Here is a 21,316-nt window from a genome sequence, read left to right as displayed (position 1 = left end):
AACTCTGAGGCCCAACAAGATCAAACAGCTCAGTTGATTCTTGTATTGTTAGAAGTTGGGGTTTGCCGACTTTGAACTTTTTTAGCACATCAAACTCCAACAGTCTATTAAACATCTTTACCTTTACTTCATAGTCTAACTTAGCATCAGCCAGAGCCAATAAAATCAGCTCCTCAGTAAGATACCATGTATGTCTTTGCATACTTTTGAGTAGAGCATGTCCCACCTCTGCTCTTTAATATGAAACACTTTTTTAAAAGCATTAAGATCATTGTTTGGAGCATTATTAGTAAGATATGCTTTCAAAAACCATGGAGTATAGCAGGTTGCAACAAAGAAACAAGCAGTTTCCACCATGGTTTTCTCTTCTTCATTCATGACTTTAGATAACTTTGAAGTCATTGTGAGTTTAGGAAGACACAATGCATCTGCCATGAATCTTGCTTCATGGCAGGCTCCTGGTTGGTGAAGAGAGAAGTTAGGAACTTCTCCACCTATGTAAAATACCATTAACTCACACAGCTCTTTGTAATCACCTCTTGAAAAAGTACCCAACATAGCTTGCTCTCCAAACTCCAGGGCTGCTCTGGCTGTGGTATGCAGAGGAGAACCAACTTCTAGTTTACTCCAATCAAATTTCACTAAATCATATATATTCAGAGATTCTTTAACATCTTGCCATCCTTTTTGCAGTCTTGCGTACAAACCTCTTCTTGGACCCTTTGTTTTTTTACCTGTCAAAGCCTCCATGAAGTGTGAAATATGGACTTCCAACATATGCGTCCTGCACATAAACCATAAAAGTGGAACATCTAGACTGGAGGCAAGATTGGCAACAGCTCCAGAAAATATTTCAGTATTTGATGGTGTAGTGTCACAACATATAGCATAAACTTGATCTGTAATACCATAGTATCCAAGCATGTTAAGGATAACTTCAACTTGATCACAACCTTTGGAGTTCTTGGCTTGAACCACTCCCAAGAGTATGTCATCTGTATCTTCTATGTCTTGGGAAGTGACACCTACAGTTATTCTTTCAACTGTGACAGTTATGTTCAGCTGTTCTTCTATCTGCTTCACTTGTTTTCCATCAAAATAAAGTCTCTTTCCTTTCAATGTGTCAAATATGTCCTGCCTTATCTGATCACCTAGGAATAGAAATATCAAAGAGACAGTTACTTTCCTCAATAAAATCTTTTCAAATCTATCTTGACTTGAATCCCAGTTTAAACTGCGTAATCTTTTTTTACTTCTAATCTAGCTTTAGAATCTTTTCTCTTACAGAAGCTTCCTTCGATATGAAATCACCAAAACCAGCTTTTTTTCAGATTTCTATTACAGATAAAGAAACGCATTTTATACTTGTTGTAGAACAAAGTACATCTCTACAAATTAATTCAAACCCTGCATGAGCTTGTGGATATGCAGGGTTTGAAAACCAACCAACCAGTTGCTAGATTTTAAAAAGGCAAACATGAGAAAGTTCAATTCTTTTGTTATTCTGTCACCTCGTTGAGCGGACATACTCCAGATGTCTCAACACACTGCCAACACTTGGAAGTTGATTCTGTGGAAGCTCATTCAGTGGGTATTTAAGAAGGTAAATCAGCCTTCTTGGATTTGTCTGTATAGAATTCTTCCTCTTTTCTCCACTTGCTTTTCTTTTACACTTAGTTCTTCCCATTTTATCAAAATCGTATTTAATAATACTTAAGCTAATATAAATTAAATGAAGTTAGTAAATATTATTTCACAGTGATGAAATTTGAAAAAAATATAACACAAATCTTAAACAAAAAACTTTAAGAACAAACACAGCTCTAATTTGAAATCTCAGCATGCACCAGACCAGATATTGCAAACTGTGTACATTCATACTATAAACTGTGTACACTTGTATGTGTTGTGTATACAGTAAAAACTGAATGCCTACTCCAATAAGCGCAAGAAAATGTTAAATGTAATGATCACAATCTTTCTTACTAGGAGTAATATTCATATTGTAACAACAATTGAGATTTTACAAATATGTATATTTTATATTTTTAAAATCAGGCCATCATGTAGAATGGGAAAAAACACCAATTAAAGTTTTTTTGAAATTTTGGGACACCCTAATATATATATATATATATATATATATATATATATATATATATATATATATATATGTTTATGCTTCCTAAATACTTATGTTTACAGTTTATGCTTCCTAAATTCTTAGTGGATGTAACGGCACTCCCTTGCATGTTTTCTCTAGATAGCCAGATGATGTATTTGCTGAAGCCCTCACAGCTTTTTATTTCAGCATGACATCACATTGCTTAGTCAAGTATGCAAAATTATATATATATACATATATATATATATATATATATATTTATATATATATATATATATATTTTCATACATTTCTTATCATATCCATGTTGCACCATTTACAGTAATTTTACCAACTTGAATAAGAGCACTAATTGCCAAAGAACTAACGTCAACCCACACATATGAGAATAATAGGATTCTTCCTGATGATACACATATGAGAATAATAGGACTCTTCCTGATGATCCAGCAATGGTGAAACTTCAAGTCGAAGATAAAAGTTAGATAAGTGTTTTTTACTAATTTATTATTGCTCTGTTCTTTAAGAACATTGAGCACTCTATTTGTAAAATACACTAACATAATTTACATATATATATATATATATATATATATATATATATATATATATATATATATATATATATATATATATATATATATATATATATATATATTAGGAGCTGTTCTAGACCATTTTCGACAGCACCAACCATATTTGGGTGCTGATAAAAATATCTTTTTCACAAAAAAATGCCTACATACCGCAAATTTCCTTATGGAAAAGTGGCATATCTAGATAAGCAAATGCTAACTAGTTTTGCTTATGTTTATAGCATAAGGCTTTTTCAGAAAAAGAAGAAAAAAACAAAGAATAATAAAAGAAAAGATTTTTGCCCCCTGTTAAACCCTCAGTTAATGCAGCTGCACTCCTTTGTGGCAGCAGGTTGTAAGATAGTCAATCTATGCACTGAAGCAGGCTATTTCAGTGTTGTGTCACAGTGCTTATCTAAAAACTCATTTATAGCTGAGAAACTATAAATCCGTTAAAGTTTAGAAATTAAGTAGTAAATATTTGAATTTAAACTTTATTATTATTGATTATTATTATTTATTGTTATTTTTATAAAAGAAAAACATTTTTCATTTATACTGTGTAAAATTTTACAGTGTAAAATAAAAAAAGAATAAAAAGTGATTTTCTACTAATTTATTATTGCTCTGTTATTTTAAGAACATAGAGTGCTTTTTTATCTATTTGATTGATTTATAATGGTATGAAGTAATTATGATATGAAATGTTGAAGTAATTATGATATGAAATGAATTATGATAAGAATTAATTTTGATATGAAATGATTAATTATGGTATGAAATAATTATGATGTAAAATGATTATTTATGATATGAAGTAATTATGATTTGAAATGCTTAATTATGATATGAAGTAAAGTAACAAGTATTCATTTAATCATAAAATCCCAATTAAAAGAATTAAAAAAACAATAATTATACTTCTTCTAAAATTATGGCAAGAAACAATTTTTTTTATAACCATGTGTTTATATATTTTTTGTTAAGAAAACAAAACAAGAATCTTTTTCATTCTTCAGCAATTGAAGACTGTTACTGTGAACCACAGTAACTGTTAGTTTAAAATGCGATTTTGGATATTGTCCAAGAGAGGTAGGGTCTAATTAGAAGAGCCTGCCGAAAAAAAAGAACTGTGTTCCATACTAGGGCAAATAACAGAGTTGAAGAATAGAATCAGAAGTAGGAAAAATGAGGAGCACAATAAAGCAATGCAACCATAACAGATGTTAACTTTGCAATGGGTTGTATATATCTTTTCTATGTGAGGTCAGTAATGAAGAGTAATCAGAGAAGATGTAATGCAGAGGACTCAGTAAGATTGTTGCCATTCATCAAAATATAGGGGTACCAACAACACTTAGATAATCACTAGCAATAAACATTTGATTTTCTTTGGGTTAAAATTTACTAAAAGGCACTACAGTCATACAGTCACATAAGAGCGATTGCATTTAAGGTTGCAATTAAGATTGGCTGCTTGATTTAAGTAATTAAAAAAATGACTATTTGTAAGTAGTTGTAAATACTTTTTCAGGAATAAAGTTTCACAAGAATAACTAAAAATATTTAGTTATTTTTGTGAAAAAGATAAAACAAGTAATAATCAGCTGCATCTAAAGTAGGCGGTTAGGGATCTCAAGTATGTGGTTATATTATAAGCTTATATTATAGGATTATTTAGAAAACAAGCGACAAATTAACTAAGTAAGTGTTTGAGAAATACTTTTTTTTTGAGCCAGCAAGGTCAGTGGTACAAGCCAATTAGTCACCAGTAAGGAAAATACTGGCTGAGGGATGATGAGATAGTGCTTTTTCAATTTGATTAGAAATAACATCGAAAAAAGTAGAGTCTTAAGGAGAAAGAGAATGACAAAGAATAAAAAGAAACATGATTGAAGTGCTGAATGTAAGCAAAGAAAAAAATATTCTAAGAACTTGAACCTGGTTTCACAATAATAGGTGAATTGATATGTAAGTGTATCTCCACACCATGTCTTTATTGGAGTACGTACGTTGGTACGTCTTCATTGCAGTTGTTGGGAATAAAAAGATAATAGCCACCAACATTGAAATTCAAAAGTAAACAGCAAACTTAAATTTACCAGATAAACTGGTCTTACAAAGACCAGTTCGTCTGGTGAATTTTGAGGTAAAATTCAACAAATCAAAAAGTTCACACACACATATATAGCTTATTTTCAAAATGCGGTACAAGCATTTTTATTTTTATGTGCCAACTTAAACAAAAAAACTTAACAAAGCCTAAAAAATAACACATGATTAATAAAAATGAATAGTTATGTTAAAAAAAAACAACTTAATATTATAAATAAACTAAAAAATATTAATAAAGTGCACTGATTATTTTTAATTAAATAATATTTAAAGCGGCACATAAAATCAAAGTTGCACATATCTCATTTTGAAAGTAAACTCTTCATATATATAAATATATATATATATATATATATATATATATATATATATATATATATATATATATATATACAGTATGTCAAAAAAGTCTATCACCCCCTGATGGTTTTTCAATAAAAACAAATTTTTATATGCTTAAATATAGATTTTTGACCCAAATTTTTTTTTTAAATATTGAATTTATATCAAAAAACATTTTTATTACAAGAAGTTAATATTCTTATACTTAAAACAAAAATTATCCACTAAATTAAAAAAAGTGTAAGTCAAAAAAGTGTATCACCCCTTAAATAATTATTTTGCTAATATAAAATTAATAGTCTATTTGTGCGCCTTTTGCCTTGATGACTGCAAGACATCTTTTAGGCATTGAATTTACTAAGTTTTTAAGCCATTGTGTGTCAAATTTTTCCCACTCCTCAATGAGAATTGCCTTTAATTGCGACAAACTGGATGGTTTTTGATCAGCTACTTTAATTTTAAAAAGATTCCATAAATTTTCAATGGGATTTAGGTCTGGTGACTGAGGAACCCAATCTAACATCTTAATACTATTTTTCTTTAACCACTCAGTAGCTAACTTTGATGTGTGTTTAGGATCTCCATCCTGTTGAAAGATAAAATTACGAGATAAGCCAGCACTTCTGGCGCTTGATCTCAGTTTTCGCTTCAGAATGTCAGTATAAACCTCTTTTGTCATTATTCCATCAATAAATTCGAGTTCGCCAACACCACTCCAAGCAAAAGAGCCCCAAACCATCATTTGACCTATGATAAGAGGAAAAAATAAGTTAGAAGTATATATTATATTGAAATTTTATAATAAAGCTTAATGTCAACTCCCCCATGCTTGACATTTGGTCTCATACATTTAGGATTTAGGCGTTCACCATTTTTTCTCCATTTGCGTATGATACCATCAGAACCAAACAAACATATTTTTGTTTCATCGGACCATAAAACTTTTTGCCATTGGTCATTAGTCCAATTTGAATGTTTCTTAGCCCAAGCCAATCTTTTCTTTTGATTCTTTTTACTCAAAAAAGGCTTTTTTGGAGCAACTCTACCTACAAAACCTCGATTTTTCAAGCGATTGCGAACAGTTTGAGGATTTACAGTTATACCATGATCTGTTTGTAAATCTTTTGCAAGCTTTGGTGCAGATAATCCTCGATCTTGTTCAACTTTTCGAATAATTTCTCTATCAATGCGTTGGGTAGTCTTAGCTGGGCGTCCTTTTCTTGGCAAATTTTTAACAGTACCCATTTTTTTATATTTTCTAATGATATTTCCTACACTATTAGGCTTAATATGGACTATTTTAGAAATAGTTTTATATCCTTTTCCACTTTTATAGTGTCTCAGGATCAGTTTTTTTACTGATTCATGAATTTCATATCTTTTCGCCATAATTTTCTTATTAAGAACCTAAAAAGAAAACAAACTTTGCTAAAAAATTAGTTAGAATAACTTCTATCAACCAAATTTGATTGTTTTTGGCTTATTTTCTGCAATTTTACTAATTTAAACAACAGAAAAGTTAAAAAATCATAAGGGGGTGATACACTTTTTTGACTTACACTTTTTCTAATTTAGTGGATAATTTTTGCTTCAAGTATAGGAATATTAATTTCTTGTTATAAAAATGTTTTTTGATATAAATTCAATATAAAAAAAAAAAATTAAGGTCAAAAATCTAAATTTAAGCATATTAAATTTTGTTTTTATTGAAAAAACAACAGGGGGTGATAGACTTTTTTGACATACTGTATATATATATATATATATATATATATATATATATATATATATATATATATATATATATATATATATATATATATATATATATATATATATATATATATATATACACACACATATATACTTTTATATATATTTGTTTCATAATAAGCATACTTATGTTCAGAAAAGAGAAACAAAAATGATTTTTCTTTAAATAATTAGGCTGCATCCACAAATAAAGTAAAAAAACATAAACAAAATTTAGTCAGTGTTTTTTAAAAAACAACTTTCATTAGTTACTCAATTAACTCTCATGGTTTTTTACTTTAGTAACTTAAATTGTAAACTTCAATCATCAAGATAAGCAAAGGGGTTGTGTTATTAAGCATTTGCAACTTAAGCTATCAGTGCATATATAAACTATCTTATAGCTTGCTGAGGAGTGCCAAACTGAGGAAAAAGGAGTGCTGCTACATTGACTGAAGGTTTGGCATGGGGCAACAATCTTTTTTTTCATTCTATAACTTTGTTTTTTCTCTTCTTTTTCTGAAAATGCAGTATGCTATAAAAGTAGAAAAACCAATAACAATTTATCTTGTATTTATCTAGTTATTTATATATGCTATAGAAGATATATATATATATATATATTTAAACAACTTTAAAAAGTATTCTACACAATAGAACGCTCAATGTTCTTAAAAGAACAGAGCAATTATATTAGTAGTAGAAAATCACTTAACAAAAATTTTTTCCATTTAACACTGTGTTTCATCAACAAAGATTCATTAGAAATGGATGATCAAATTAATAAAACTTCAATTTATACCAAAAATTAAATTACAGGAAGTTGCAAATGTCTTAACTACTGTAAATTTTCACACATTTGTGGAATTTGCTGACACTATTATATATATATATATATATATATATATATATATATATATATATATATATATATATATATATATATATATATATATATATATATATATATATATATATATATATATATATATATATATACACAAATATATATATATATACACAAATATATATATATACACAAATATATATATATATATATACACAAATATATATATATATATATATATATATATATATATATACACAAATATATATATATATTCTTTTTGTAATTAGACAGTTGTTGGCTCTACCAGATTCTTTTGATTGTCCAATTTTTAAATATCGCTGGAACACTCATGTTAAAGTAAGTTTTATATTTTAATACATATACATAAATATATATATATGTAAAAATGAAAAAGTGTATTTTACAAAATTAGTATAAATTACAAAGCTTAGATATTTGCGTGGAATTTCCATTCCCCTTGAACATTCTCTATCAACTTACTGTAAAATCATCCGCTTAAATCGTACCCTGGTTAAGTCAGACCATTCGCTAACTTGTGCTGTTTTTTGAGGTCCTTTTGGCAAAAAACTTCGCTTAACTAGAACTTATTTTGAATTGCATAAGTGCATATAATAACAAAACTTCCAAACGCTCGAAAATAAAATACTTTTGCGTCAAATATAATTAAACATAGCTAAACATTTTCACAAAGATCTTTCGATTCAGTTAAGCTTCGAATGAATTCTATTTGCTAATAACTATTATCTTCAAAATTCAAAAATGTTAATTAAAGTTCAAAACTTATAGCGTTAAAAAATTAGCTACCTTTGCGTCAAACATAATTTTAACGAACTAAACATTTTCACTGATATCTTCAATTCGGTTATACTTCGATCAAGTTTTATTTACTAAATATGTGGAAGGCTGCTAAAAGAAAACTAGTAGAAGTACTTTTCTGTTATAGTTCAAGTAGAACTATAACAGAAAAGTACAAAATACTAAAAGTACTCAACAAAGGAGAATCATCTGTATCTATATGAAAGAATTATGGCATTCCAAAGGAAACATTATCTGGATGGTCGAAAGAAAAAAACACAATATTGAAAAATATTGTGTTTTTTTCTTTCGACCAAAAAAATAGCGAAAAGAGTGCGGATGCGTGTCTCCTTAAATGAGGATTTGGATAAAGCATGTTATATGTAACTTTTAAACACCCGACACCAAACATTCCTTTTATTCCATTCATTGTGTCTGGAATCGTTTTTAAAGTCAAAGCTTTTCATTTAGCAAAAGAACTTAGTTGTGACAACTTTCAAGCATCCGATGGATTGTTAGATAGATGGAAAAAAAAAAACAATGTATCGTTTAAAACAATATCAGGTATTTTATCATTTTATTTTTTCATTGATATTTACATTTTTTTCAGTCACTTGTCTAAAAAATAATAATAAGCATGGAACTCTCATTTCTATTCCCTCGCCCATAAACCAATAAATTATCAATCCAATTCTTTTGTTTTAATTTGTTTAAAGTCATTACCGCGTGGCTTATTACCACACACCGAATGAAAAGCCAATAAATTACTCAACCGTAGCTAATAAAATTTATGCAGATTTTAAAGTTGCTTTTCTTATTTTTTATAGGTAAAAGTGAAGATGTTACTACTGAAATGACCGCAACTTGGAGAAAAACAATTTTGTTGACAATATCGCCATGTTATAACTCGCATGATATATTCAATGCAGATGAGTTTGGTTTGTTTTATAAAGCACTTCCAGAAAAAAGTATGCATTTGAAAGGTGAGGAATGTAGGGGAAGTAAGAATTGCAAGATACAGCTGACTGGGCTTGCTGCAGTTAACATGTGTGCAGAAAAACTTCCAATGTTTATTATTGGGAATTCAAACAAACCCCGTTGCTTTAAAGGAATTAGAAGCACTCTATGTCGTTACTGTGCGCAAAAAAAAAACTGGATGACCTCTGAACTATTTGAGGAGTGGGTTAGAGAAAACGAAAGAAAGTTTGCATTAGAAGGCTGTAAGGTAGCATTGGTTATTGATAATTGCACCGCCCACCCAATTATTGAAAATCTGAAATCAGTCATACTCTACTTTTTTCCCCCGAACACAATTTCATGTTTTCAGCCGATGGATCAAGGAGTCATTCGATCATTGAAGTGTAAGTACCGAACTAATTTAATTAACAAGATCATAAATGCTATTGATAAGGGAAAACAAATGCCTTCAATCTCCGTACCTGATGCTATGTAAATGCTTGTTTAATCTTGGAATGAAGTTTCAGAAACCACTATTATTAACTGCTTCCGCAAAGCAGGATTTAAGTATAGAGTAGGAGTACCAGACAAAGATGAAGAATACTTCCCTGCATTAAAAAATTCAACTTATCAGTTACATCAGCGTGATGATGGTCTTGTTCGGGAATATTATGTTTACAAAGATATGTTAACAATTGATGATAACGTTTCGGTTATGGGAGGAGTGATGACAGATGAAGATATTGTTCAAGATATCATTGAGGTAGATGAAGAAGAAATGCAAGAAGAAGGAAACGAAATGTCAGATGAAACGGTGTCTAAGCCAACAACTAAAGAAGTTCATAAAGCAATTGATACCCTTTTTAATTTTCCAATGTTTACTCAGAGTGGTGAAATTGGTAATGTAGCTTTGAATGCTTTAAAGCTGTTTGAAAAATAATTGTGCGAGTTACTGAAACAAAAATCAATTTCGGAGTTTTTTTGAATATAGTACAAATTATATATACAAAAATATATATTTCACATAAGATTATATTTTTCTATATACATGTACATAATATTTATATATCAAATCATTCATTTATATATCAAAACAACAATGCGGCTGCGCGGAGAAACAAGTTGAGAGCAGTACTACCAGGGGCGTGGTGGAGATCAGATTCAGAACCTCATGCTTATAAAGCGAGCACTCTACCACTACACCACTACCACATATATTTGCGACATATATATATATCGCATATATATATATATATATATATATGTATAAAACCTGTCAGTGTGACAGATTAGATTTGTTGATCTCCGAGTGTCTTTGAATAAATACATACTCCTAATTTTTATCAAACCCATTGATTATCACTAATTAAGTAAGGAAAACTTTATAGTTTCAATCAAGGAAAGTTATTTAAAAAAAACTATTTTGTTACATCACAGCATTTACATGCTTGCAGCAACTTATAAAGTAAGTTTATGCAATTACTTGAATTTTAAATCCCAGCGCATTAAACACAAAAAATCATATAATCCACACTGGTGTAGTTTACCCGCTGCAATCAATATGACAGAGGTGATTGTCAAAGTGTTGTAGCACATTAAAAACATATTATATTAGTATTTCCCTATTTATATGTTAGCAAGTGTTATACATTAAAACATAAACTCTTATCATTAAAAGTTTAAAAAATCTCAAAATTGGCAAATACGCTATATAAATAAGGGAGAGTTGTTGAAATTGCAACAGCACTTTAGTTGGAAAACTTCCATTTATTTTGGAACTAAAATATATTATATTATTTTTCATTCTAGTTAAATATCTTATTTTCTATGTTTTGTGATATTTTGAAAGTTATCCCTCAAAAAATACACATACACCATCAGTTTTAGGGGTCTTTTTTTTTTTTAGGTGATCTAATTTTGAATTCACACTATATTGGTTGCACTGGGTAAACTATGCTCCTTTGGGTTGGGTTAAATAGTTTTTGTGTTTAATGTAATGTGATTTAAAATGCAAGCAATAACAAATTTTTTATAAGTTGCTGCAAGCATGATATTTCAGTGATACAATAGAATATTTAAAGGTTTCTATAATTTTAACTATAAATCCATTGTAACTATAAAATTTTCTTATTTAATCAGTGATAAAATCAAAGAATTAAAGAGAGTTCATGGGCAATTTTAAAATAAACAGTTACAACCATAAACTTTAAAAATAATACTTTATTATAATTAATAAAATAAATGGACATCATAGTGTTATAGCTTTTGTACAATTTATTGTTTGTAGAATTTCATTTTTTAATTCTATTATAAGTTTTAAATGAATTTTTTAAATTGTCACAAATGTAAAGATAAAATAATTTTTAGTTGATTTTTGTTGGTATTTTTTAAAAGAACTGAGCTGTTTTGATTGAGAAATCAAGTTATTTTAATTTAGGAAACCGGTTGCTATGCTTAAATCAAAATGGTGCCTTGAAATAACCAAATTTATTTCCAATAGCAATGCAATCAATTAAGTCAAATTATGGTTAAATATTATAAAAATTATGGTTATATAAGTGTTGTCTGCTTGTATTAATCAAATCATAAATGTTTTTGTGGTTAAACCATCTTCAGTTAAAAAATATTTATTTCTTAGGTGTTCTAATTTTTGACAATTCTTCCTAACTAAAGTTCGCATATAGGTCTAAGGATATTGTATGCCAGTATGTAAATAAAACATATATGTTTATATCCATATCTAACCATATTGCAAGTATTTAATAAATAGTATTTAATAATTTATTAATGTAAAAAATTTTTCTAGTTATCAATCTGGCTATCAATCCCTGCTAAATCTTATAATTTTGCTTGGGCCGCACAGTGGCTCAAAATCCTTAAAAAGTAGCAAAAAAGGAAAAAAATTTAAGTTTTTAGTTTCTAAATACAAATAACTTTTAATGATGGTAAGGCCAGATGCATAACAATTTTAACCTCTTTTTGAAGCCATTGCAAGGCTGTGTATTAGTTTGAAGTATTTTATTAATGCTTTTTTTATGACGGAAAAAACTGGAAATGTTCGATAAAATAGTCAGTTTTAGAAATTTATTTTATGGAGACATACTAGTTAAAGTGTTAGTATTTTTTATTAATTTATTTAAATTGTGTCAATTCACAATGTAAATGAAAGATTTTTTTCTAAAGATTATTAGGTTTATGCTATTACTCAGCATGAAGAAAAACATTATTAAAAAAAAATTTTTTTTGTTAGTAACATTACTTGTGGTACAAGAACAAAAATGTTTCACATAACTCCACGCTGATTTTAGTGTTTTTGAGTACTGTCAGCAATATGCTATTTAATGGAATAAAATTTACCTGCTCCTATCTAAAATAGAGCTTTTATCATTTACTCTCTAAATATTATATTAAGCGAGTATATGATAAAAGATTGGAGTAAATTGAAGCAGGTAAATTTTATTTAATTATTTTAAGTATAAACTCTTTTAAAAAAAGAGTATCAGCCTTACCTAATATTTTTAGTTTATATATATATATATATATATATATATATATATATATATATATATTTATATTTATATTTATATATATATATATGTACAAATAGTTTAATTGTATTCTACAAAAAAGAACTCAATGTTCTTAAAAAAACATAGCTATTATAAATTAGTAGAAAATCGCTTATCAAATTTTTTTTATTACTGATGAGTCTTTAAATTTAACAGTGTTAAATATAAAAAAAATTGATAAGTAATTTTTTACTAATTCATATATATATATATATATATATATATATATATATATATATATATATATATATATATATATATATATATACATACACATATGGATTTTCAAAATACTTGTAGCTATTAAGCTATAATGTAAATGCCAATAAGGTTGTTAAACTTTTGATAATTTTTGTGTGTTATGTCATAGATAGTATATAAAACATGAAAAGAATTGATCTTCAAAAAATTAAAGAGCTAGGTTTCAATAAAGTTAATCTGCTTGAATCTTTGTTTAAAGAAATTTTAAATATTTATAACCTTCATGAAGATGACTTCAATAAATCAGAGCTTACCTACTTAAAGAATAAGTTTTCTGTTTTTAAAGCAAAAGTGAGAGCTAAGTTAGATAAGCATGATAGAAACTAATAGAACAGATTGATTTTAAAAGAGTGTTTTTGGCTGCAGGTAAAGAAACAGAGTTATTTGTTAATGATTTTCTTTATGCAATCATTTTATTTAATTAAGTTTCTATTTACAGGAAGAGTTTTTTCCTGATCTTGTTAAAAGAATTAACTTTAAAGAAGGTCCAGGTAGAAAAAATAAAGTTTGGGAAAATCTTGGTGAAAGAAGCAAAAGAGCTAAAATTACCCATTTAGCTGAAAACAATCACGAAGCATTGGCCTTGGCTTTTTTTTAAATGTGCAGCAACTGAATCCAACATTAGTAGAAACAGTTTTATCTTTATAGTAAAAAAGGCTTTGGACCCAGATAAAGCAAATGAAATTAGGAAAAACATGTCTATGTTTGAACCTGTTAAAATAAAAGTTGAAGATGCTCTCAGCCTAAAAATTCAATGTGATCTGTCCAATGAACAATACCAGATAATTAGAAATAGCTCCTTATTACAAAATGCAAACATCTATCCTTCTTCATAAAATTTTAATTGATAAAAAGAAATGCTATCCTGATAATATGAGTTTTTCAGAAGCATCTGCTGTTTGCTCCCTTCAATCTTTTTTAATTACACACTGTGTAGAATTTTGAGTCTAAATAGTTGCAACAAAATATTTTCTGAATTATTGGTTAAAGATATCAATCAACATGGAATTATGCATTTCAAAGGTGGTTTTGATGGAGTGTCTAGCCAGAGTCTGTATAAACAAAAATATTTAGATACAACTTTAGATGAAGTTATTTAAAATGGAGAGAGTATTTTCCAAACATCTATTGTGTCTTTTAAACTGACTGTTAATGATACAGTAATATGGTACAACACAAAGCCATCTAGTACACATTTCTGCAGACCAGTATGTTTGCAGTAAAAAAAAGAAACAGATGTGCTAATTAAAGAAGAAGAGGAATGATTACGAGTTAAGATTCAGAAACTTGAATCATTTGTAGTAAGTTTAGAGTCAGAACTGACCGAGTCATCTATGATGACAGCAATTATAAAGTATAATTTGGTTTTGACTATGTTTGATGGAAAGGTTGTTAATGCACTGACAAGTACTACCTCTTCTCAAAGCTGTAATGTATTTTTAGCTAAGCCAAAAGAGATGAATGACATTAAATTGATTAGATCTAAAACTGTAAATAAAGATGCTTTGAGTACATTCTTCACCTTGGATATAAATTGAAAATTAGGTCATTTTATACTAAAACCTCTGAGCAGAAAGAATCAGTTAAAGAAAGAAAAGTATTTATCCAAAAGAAGTTTAGGGAAGAATTAAGTCTTATTGTTGACATGCCAAAACAAGGTTTTGGAAACACTGATGATGGTAATACTTCCAGAAGAGCCTTTGAGGAATAGAATACCTTCTCTGAGATAACTGGTGTAAATGTTGACATCATTTCTAGACTTAAAACAATTTTAAAAAGCAGTTTGTTCAGGATATGATTTAGATCCAAGCTCTTTTTAAAATTATTGTAATGATGCAGCAGATAAAATTCTTTCTGAATATAAATGGTATGTTATTTCTCCAAGCGTTCACAAACTTTCAGAACATGGTTTACAGATAGTCAATGCATTAGAACTTCCCATTGGAGTTTATTCAGAAGAATCACTAAAGGCTCTTAACAAAGAGATTAGAAATGCAAGATTAAACCATTCGTGCAAAATTTCAAGGATGAATGTTATGAAAAACCAATTTAACTACCTTATGATAAGGAGTGATCCAGTTATATCAAGCAATTCACTAACCATAGATGTGAAAATGAGAAATTGCTTCCAATAGAAATTCTCTTCTTAAACAGTCGTGACTCTTTTGTGAAATTTTTTATTTATAGTTAAATTTGCCATTAAAAATTAAATTTTTCTATGAATTAAAATTTAAAATAGTTATAATAGTAATGCTCAGAGTATAACTATTATATACTCTTTGTTGATGTCTGAATTTTTTTTTTATTGAAGATAATTTTTCAATCAAAAGAGGCGGGTAACAATTAATGACTTAAATTTGAAAAAATTAAAATTTTCTATGAATTAAAGTTTAAAATATGTATAATAGTAATGCTCAGAGCACTCTATTATATACTCTTTGTTGATGACTGAATAATTATTATTATTTTTATTTTAAATTCTTTTAATCATTAATTTTAGCAAAAGAGGAGGGGCCCGGTAATAATTATAACTTAAATTTGGATGGTAGTGTACCAAGTGATCACGCCTGATTACAAGTTGGAGTGAGTTAAAAAGAGATTTAAAAATAAATTTTGTATTATGCAAACTATTACTTGATTCGAGTAGTAAAATTTTAAAAAAATCTGCTTGCAAGTGTAAGATTTCATACTCGCTTGTTTTTTAAATACGCACACGTTTTGCTGGTTGTTGCGCGTAAAAATAACTTAAAATCACATAATTGATTTTTAGACAAAAAAAAACAATACCTATTCATTTAATACATTTTAAAATGCGATGGTTATATAAATTTTGCTGTTTTTTCTTCATTTTGAGTCACTGTAGAATAAGTTTCATACTTAGCTAGGACCGGGCAGGGGATGCGAGTTTTGAGGGTGTGAAGTGTAAGGACCAGTCTAACTTTAAATTTTCCAGTATTTGTTAATTCAGTTATTGTTAGCACAGCAAAGCATAATTAAATTGTTTTTTATGTTTTTAGGATTTATTCAACAGTTCTAATTTTAATGACATTCTTAAAAAGCAGTTTCACATAACAAAACATATTGGAGGAATCATACAGTTGTTGGTACTTTATTGATGCTTTTTTATTGGTTGTTTTATCTTTGATATTCTGTTGTTTTTTGTTTTTGTGTTTTGTAATCTTATGTTTTTATTTTTTTTTTTTTTTTTGTGATTTGTGGTCATGGAGAGAATTTGTGATTTGTGGTCATGGAGAGATTAAACCATATAAATTCAGTTTTTAAATCATCTTTATAAAACTTTTTTTTTTTTGTTTTTAAATAATTTTTATCAAAGTAATAAAAATTGGAGTTCAACTATCTTGGAGAAAATTAAAGTAAATTTTGCATAATTTCTCTATGTAATTTTTGTAGACTAATAATAAATTTGTTTTCAAACCAGAAGGTATTATCTTAGTTTTGGTATAATAATTAGTTATTGTAAATACCTGAAATCTGCTTCTTTTTGTTTGGGTAAAATGCAATATCAAAGTGTAAATATCATCATACAAAAAGAAAACTATATTTTTACATATTTTCATCAATTTGGGGGGCGGATAGGAGGAGGGAAGATAGGAATAAAATATTTTTTGTTTGCTTCTGATAGACTACAGATTTATCCTATACAAACAAATAATTTATCAAACCATTGGTTTTTTATTTAAGAACTGTTTGGGAGGAAGAAGTTAAACGTAATAAATTTTTTTGTCCATTAAAAATAATTTTTAAATGTAGTTAATCTTGGTTTTGTTTTCTTTAATGTTTTTTTACTGTTTGATAAATGATAGACAATTTTTAGTTTTACTTTAAACACAATTTAAAGCTATTTTATATACCAATGTATAAAGCCCAATTTCTTTGTGGAGAGTTGCATATTTTTAGTTATTTTAAAATGTTTTTAGACAATGCCAATCTGTAATTTGTCTTATGCACATCCTTTTGTTACTGTTGATGACATCATTACTTCATACAACTCTCTTCATGCAGATAGTAAAGCATTTCTTATGCAAGGTATAAGTTTTAATAATGGTAAAAACTCTTTAGAGCACAAAATGTGTAAACGATTAGTTGTAGTTAAAATAGTTTTACATAATTTTAAATGCTATCAACAATAATAAGTTTAAAGTTACATAATTTTAAATGCTATCAACAATAATAAGTTTAAAGTTACATAATTTTAAATGCTATTAACAACAATAAGTTTAAAGTATGAATGGCATAGCATAAAAAAATTTTTATGAATAGCATAGTATAAATATTTTTTTTCGTTTTGACACTCTAAAAAAAAGATAGAAGTTTCTACCTTAGGGTATAATATTATATACCCTTAGTAAGGTCTAATTTTCTACTTTTAAGGTAGAATATTGTATGACAGATCATTAATATTATTTTCCACTTTAGAAGGTAGAAAATTATACCTTACTAAGGGAATACCACATATCCTACCCTTAGATAGAAATTTTGACCTTTTTATTCTAAAGTATTAATCTTTATCTTTTTTTTTTAATTAATTACAAGATTAAATAATTTAAATTAATTAAATAATAATTAAAAAAAAAATAGTTTTTTATAAACATTAAAAATAAATTTTCACGAATTTTTTTTTATTGTTAGGACTTGCAATATTGGAACTTTGTTTAATAGTTGCTGCAAAGCATGTGCAAGAAAAAAGAATAGGACAGCCTTTTAACTTTGAAATGGTTTACAATGGTAGGTACTTACAGTTTAATTGAAGTTTAAAACTTTTTAATGCATTTATAAGTTTCAAACAGTATTTAATTGAAATCGATTTTAAAGAATCAAAAGATTTTATTAGAATAAAGATTTTAAATTGCTTTTAGGGATCCCCCATTAATTATGCAACACTAAATATAACTAATAGACAAAACAAAAAAGATCAAAACTTTTTCCTTGCAGAGTTTTTAAGTAAACCAAGTAAGACATGTACCAGAAAAAATCTGCGCAGACATTTTAAAAGAAATTTTTTTAACTATTGTATTTCGATATTGAATGTTATATATATTTTGAAAGTACATGTATTAATATTCTTAAATTTCACTTAAAAAAAGTTTGTAAAGTTTTGTACGTGAGAACGCACGCACTCTGCGTTTTACACTCGGCATCAGCTTTTGCACGGTTTTCGGCTAGACTTTCTTGGTAGCTCTAATCCATTTATTTTTGAAATCTTTAATGTTTCTGGCTTCTTTTACATTGAACCTTAGTTTTCTTTTGACAAGAGCCCAATATCTTTCGATAGGACGTAGTTCGGGACAATTTGGTGGATTGCAGTACTTTTCAACGAAATCTACTTTATGTTCTCTAAGCCATTTTAAAGTTGTCCCAGAGTAATGGCATGATGCTAAATCAGGCCAAAATAACGGGTTACCCGTGTGTGTTCTTAAAAACGGCAAAAGATGCTTCTTGAGGCATTCTTTTATGTATATTTTGGTGTTGTTGTTTTTCTATATAATTTTGTAATTGTTCCCGTAGTCATAAAACAAGCGCTTTTTTCACCACATTCACAAATTGCTTGCCAAACTGAGAATTGTTTTAGCAAATTTTTGCAATAATCAAACAAGATTTTTTGGCACATATTTTTTTATAGAGCAGCTTTGGACAACGAATTGCAACATTTTTTTGCTTTTCTTCACGACGAGGAACTTTTTTTCTTTTTGTAAGATTTATAACCACAATTTCTCTTCACTCTTTGTTTAGTGGAAACACTTGTTTTGAATTTATTCGCTAAAGTTCGAACAGAAATCTCCGGTTTTCTGCTCAGGCATCTTTCACTTTTTTACCAAGGTCTCGTCTAACAAAACATTTTTTTCTTAAACTTCCTGATTTCCTTTTGTCCTGTGAACCAGTGTCCTGAAATCGTTTCACAACGCTCTGCACTGTTTTCAAAGCAACCTGCAACTTTTTAGAAATTGTTTCGTTTGATACACCAGGATTTTCAACGAGAAAATACAAAATTTTGAATAATACTAATACAACGACATTTTAAAACAATAAGCTATTTAAAATGATGCACGGTTTCCGTAAACACCACATCAGAAAACGCACAGATTTTTTCTGATACATGTCTTAAAATAGGCCTTTAAGTCTAGGGAAAATCGCTGTGCAAAAGGGCAAATTATCTCCTACTCCTATTTTTTAAATAAGTTTAGCATTGCGTAATTTATAGACGATCCCTTATTCCCAATCTACTTGCACTAGTTTAATTGCACAATAAAGGGTACTTTATGGCATAAGTGTACTTTTGTGGGACAATAAAGTATACATTGTTTACACATAACAAGTATACACATAACACAAAATGATATACATTGGCTGAGATTCTGGTTCAGGTTAGCTTATCATAATGCCTTTCATGTTCTTAATTAAATCAGTCTGGTGTAGTCTTAGCATGTTTCTAATTAAATCAGTCAACCTCTGGTGTAGTCTTAACTCAGTCACAAAATAGCAATTGCAACTGATAAGATACTTTTCACCTTAGTTTCCAGTATTCCTTTAAATGTTTTAAGAGTTTACATTGTTTTCTGTCTAGGATGACGATTACTGGATCTTCTTGACTCTACTCGGGTTTTGCTTGTGTCTCCTTAGTAGTGGCTATGCAACTCTTCCTGTTATCTAATGAGGGTACTGTTCTAAAACTCAGTTTAATAGTCCTGAGACCGGCTGTTAGTAAGGTTTCCTGAACTCTGTGGTAGCTCTCTGAGAGGCTGATTCCATCAATAGTTGTAAAATATCAGAGTGATAACAGTCCCATGTTGCGCATAGATGATGTCTCTTTTATTGCTTTTGGTGTGTATTCTTGCGGCCACATAGAGAGCCCTTAATTACGACTTTAGCAGAATGAAGGCAACTGCATAGCTCATTGCTAGAGATGCCATGCTCTATTTATACATGAGTCAATTCTCTTTAACTTAAATCATAACCAAAGTACCCGAAAATAATAAACATAAAAAACCATATAATCTAACCGTTTCAATACATCTTTTACAAATATTCGTTGTCTTCGAAGAAATTTTCCATCAGTTGAAATCTTTTGCAAAATATTACAGACTTACTTGCACTTTGTGAGACTAATTCGAATTCGACTGAACACAAGTAGTAAAGAACTGAACAACTAACACAAGTAGTAAAGAACTGAAAAAAAAAATATGTTATGTAGTAGTAAGTTAGCAAAGGTTTTTTTATAATTACAGTATTAATTTAAATTAAAAAACAAAAGAAAGTTTTTTCTATGTCATTTATTTGAACATTTTGATCTGATTTTCATTTTGGTTCTTTAGAATACGAAAACTTTTCAAAAAGCAGTTTAACGGGAGTGCATATTTCAAAGGCAGTCGCAATGAAAGCCTACGAACATCTTCTGACTTTAGAGCTTATTCGAAGTACAGAAAATCAAACTGGTAATTCTTTAGCCAAAGAGTTTAAGCCGATGTTATTATACGTGGATGCATCTCAAATTCGTGAGACTTTAGCGAACTTTACAGATTGCCCTACAGAACTTAAAAATTGGGGTGATAGTATGTTTGTTTCATAGTTATATAATATAATCAATAATTTTTTTTTTTTAATTTTTTGAATTTATTTGGTACACACCGTAACGGAAATAATTTCTTTGAAAAAAATGTCCACCAGAAACGGTTTGCATTTTTGAAGCCACGATACTTCATACAATTATAACCTAAATTCAGTCCTAAAAAAAATTAAGGGGTTGAACGGGTATCTCATGGATTTTTGATGTTCAAGATAGGTAACTAATGATACTGCTATCAAATAATGTTTTACAAAACATTAAAGTGAACGGAGCCTGGGAACAATATAAGCTTAAAAAATCGTAATCCCAAATGTGGAAAGAAAAAAAAAACTTTTTTTTGTAAAGTTGACAATCCCCTCTGTAAGAGGTCTT

General features: G+C 28.4%; 1 protein-coding gene across 1 annotated transcript in view; it reads left to right on the top strand.

The window, feature by feature from the left end:
• The window catches only part of LOC100207385 (origin recognition complex subunit 4), a 38,843-nt gene extending 17,862 nt beyond the window's left edge, over nucleotides 1-20,981 (top strand). The window contains exons 7-11 of the mRNA XM_065809953.1: nucleotides 8,047-8,116; nucleotides 16,380-16,466; nucleotides 17,301-17,409; nucleotides 18,013-18,108; nucleotides 20,694-20,981. Coding sequence (XP_065666025.1) covers nucleotides 8,047-8,116; nucleotides 16,380-16,466; nucleotides 17,301-17,409; nucleotides 18,013-18,108; nucleotides 20,694-20,947 — 616 coding nt within the window. The 3' untranslated portion in view covers nucleotides 20,948-20,981. The remainder of the gene's footprint in view (nucleotides 1-8,046; nucleotides 8,117-16,379; nucleotides 16,467-17,300; nucleotides 17,410-18,012; nucleotides 18,109-20,693) is intronic.
• The last annotated feature ends 335 nt before the right edge of the window (nucleotides 20,982-21,316 follow it).

This window comes from Hydra vulgaris, chromosome 11 (genome assembly GCF_038396675.1).
Source record: "Hydra vulgaris chromosome 11, alternate assembly HydraT2T_AEP".
NCBI lineage: Eukaryota > Metazoa > Cnidaria > Hydrozoa > Anthoathecata > Hydridae > Hydra > Hydra vulgaris.
The sequence above is the reverse complement of the archived record's forward strand: the minus strand, read 5'-3'. Positions and strand labels throughout refer to the sequence as shown.